The 3,053-nt window shown below is 40.9% G+C and overlaps 1 protein-coding gene across 1 annotated transcript; it reads left to right on the top strand.

Moving 5' to 3' along the window:
- The first annotated feature begins 503 nt into the window (after positions 1–503).
- Positions 504–1,828, top strand: LOC129903739 (uncharacterized). Its single transcript, XM_055979281.1, has 2 exons — positions 504–641; positions 1,613–1,828. The coding sequence occupies exons 1-2, from the start codon at positions 504–506 to the stop codon at positions 1,826–1,828; spliced, it is 354 nt and encodes a 117-aa protein (XP_055835256.1).
- The last annotated feature ends 1,225 nt before the right edge of the window (positions 1,829–3,053 follow it).

The raw sequence follows: 3,053 nt of genomic DNA, 5'->3' as shown, positions 1-3,053 counted from the left end.
ATTATGATGCTTCCGAAGTTGGTTTGGGTGGAGTATTAATGCAAAAAGGAAAGGTGGTCGCCTATACTTCTAGATAGTTGAAGGCTCATAAGAGAAATTACCCTACTCACAACTTGGAGTTAGTGGTGATGATGTTTATATTGAAGCTATGGCGTCATTACTTATATAGAGGGCATTATGAGGTGTTCACCGATCACTAAAATCTTCAGTACATCTTCAGTCAGAGGAACTTGAACTTGAGACTGTGTAGACAGGTTGAGCTAGCAAAGGACTATGACATGACTCTTTCGTATCATTCGGGGAAGGCCAATGTGGTGGCCGATGATTTGAGACCCTTGGCTAGGGATGTTCAGATATTAGCCAATAACTTCATCCAATTATGGGTAGCTAAGAAGAGTTGAGGATTTATCGCATCCATTGGGGCTTGTTATTTACTAGTTTAGCAGATTCAGGAGAGATAGTAGGATGATGAGAAGTTGTGTCTCATTCGAGATAATATGATGATGGGAGAATCCAAGGAGGCTAAGCTCGATTCAGATGGTGTTTTGAAGATTGAGGGTAAGATTGGTGTGCCTAAGATGGGTGATTTGATTAGATTGATTCTAGAGAAGGCTCATTGTTCAAGATATTCTATTCACCAGGTGCGGCGAAGATGTATCATGATCTTAGCCAATACTATTGGTGGTGTGGTATGAAGAACGACATTACAGAGTTTGTGCCTAAGTGTTTGACTTGCCAACAGGTTAAGTGTAAGCATCAGCAGCCTAGAAGTGTGAGCCAGAGGATGCCCATTCCTACTTGAAAGTAGGAGCGGATCACCATGGACTTTGTTGTGGGTTTACCTCCTACCGTGGGATTCTATATGGGTGGTTGTTGACAGACTGACCAAGTCTACCCATTTCATTTTAGTTTTGGTGAATTACACAGTGGATAAGCTAGCCCAGTTGTATATCAGTTAGATCGTTCGGCTTCATGGTGTCCCAACACCTATTATTTTAGATCGGGGTTCATTATTTACTTTTTATTTTCTGCTGGCATTGCAGCATGGATTGGGTTCTAGGATTGGGTTCACCCATAGACCGATGGACAGTCTGAGCAGATGATTCAAGAATTGAAGGATATGTTTCAAACCTGTGTAACTGATTTTGGTACTAGGTAGGATCAATATTTACCCTTAGCGGAGTTCACCTTCAACAATAGTTATCACTCCAGCATTCAGATGACCCCATTTGAGGCATTGTATGGTAGGCGGTGTCGATCTCCCATTGGATGGTTCGATTCAGCTGTGATAGAAATGTTAGACATAGATTTTCTTAGAGATGCTATGTAGCAGGTTTACATGATTCAGGGTAGGCTCTTGACAACCCATAGTAGGCAAAAGAGCTATGCAGATAGGAGAGTTCGATCGTTGGAGTACATAGAAAGTGACCATGATTGGCTACGAGTGTCACCCATGAAGGATGTGATGAGGTTCGGGAAGAAAGGCAAGCTTAGCCCTCGGTTTATTACCCTATTTAAGATTTTGGGGTGAGTAGGAAAGATGGCTTACATATTGGCTTTTTGACCTAGCTTATCAACTGTACATCTGGTATTTCATATTTCCATGCTCCAGAAGTATGTTCCGGACGAGTCTCATGTGATCTCCCTTGATTCAGTGGAGTTGGGTCCAGATTTGACATTTGTGAAGGTGCCCATAGCCAATCTTGATAGACTGGTTCATAAGCTTAGGACCAAGTATATTGATTCAGTAAAGGTGCAGTGGAAGCACTGCTCATTTAGAGAAGCGACTTGGGAGTCAGAGAATGATATGCGTGCTCAGTATCCCTAGCTTTTTGAGGCTCCAATTACTTTCTTTTACTTTATGTTCGAGGATGAACATGGTTTTTAGTGGTGGATGATGTAATGACCCTGAAGGACATTTTTGGAAATTTCCATAAAAAGACTATTTTACCCCTCCTAATAGTTGTTCTAAGTCATTTCTAATCTGTGTTGGGGGATAGTTTGGGAAATTCTTTGAAAAGATGAGTTTTAGGAGATTTTAGAGTTTAAAGGCTTAAAAATGTTCAAAAGTGGTAATTGGTATCAATCGGAACTACGAGACTCAGAATGAAATTCCATCAATTCAAGCTGCTCTGGAATATGGAATTTTGTCTAGGAGAGTTTACAAAATATGAATTGGAGTTGTAATGAAGATTTGAGGTCTTGAGTTGAGAATTTGATGAATTTTAGGCCAAGGTTTAACTTTGGTCAACTTTTGGAGTTCTGATGCTCGGAATGGAATTTCGATGACTTTGTTGGATTCAGAGTATGATTTTAGGTCTTGGGGTGCTCTTGGTGGAATATTTGGAGGTCCTAAGTTTTTTTGGGGGTTTTGAGTTCAAAGATAGTTTTATTATGACTTATCGAGTTTTGGGTCAAGGAGACCTCGAATTCGAATTCTGATGGTTCTATTGAGTCCGAAAGGTCAATTTTAGTGTGAATGCATATATGGTTTGTGTTTTGATGTTTCTCGAGGAGGGTGTGGGATTTATTGTGTATTGTGATGCCTCTGGAGTTTGTTTAGATTTTATGTTGATGCAAAAGGGGAAAGTGATTGCCTATGCTTCTAGAAAGTTGAAGGCTCATGACAAGAACTATCCTACTCATTATTTGGAGTTAGCCGTTGAGGTCTTCGTGCTAAAGTTATGGCATCATTACTTGTATGGTGTGCATTATGAGGTCTTCACCGATAATAAGAGTCTTAAGTGTATATGCGGGATCTAAACTTGAGGCAGCGTAGATGGCTTGAGTTGCTCAAGGACTACGACATGACTAGTTTGTATCATCCTTGACAGGACAATGTGGTGGCGGATGCCTTGAGTAAGAAGTCCTTTGGTATGGGGAGTCTTGCGGCGATTTGAGTTGAGGAATGACCATTGGCTAGAGATTTTCAGAGGTTGCTAATACCCTTATCCTACTGCAGATTTCAGAGGATGGTGGTGTTCCTGCCTTTGTGAAGAAACGTTCTTTCTTGGTTGAGCAGATTAGGGAGAGGCAGTCCAAGGATGAAAAGT

Source organism: Solanum dulcamara, chromosome 9, assembly GCF_947179165.1.
Source record: "Solanum dulcamara chromosome 9, daSolDulc1.2, whole genome shotgun sequence".
In the NCBI taxonomy this organism is placed as follows: Eukaryota; Viridiplantae; Streptophyta; class Magnoliopsida; order Solanales; family Solanaceae; genus Solanum; species Solanum dulcamara.
This window is presented reverse-complemented; position numbering and strand designations above follow the sequence as displayed.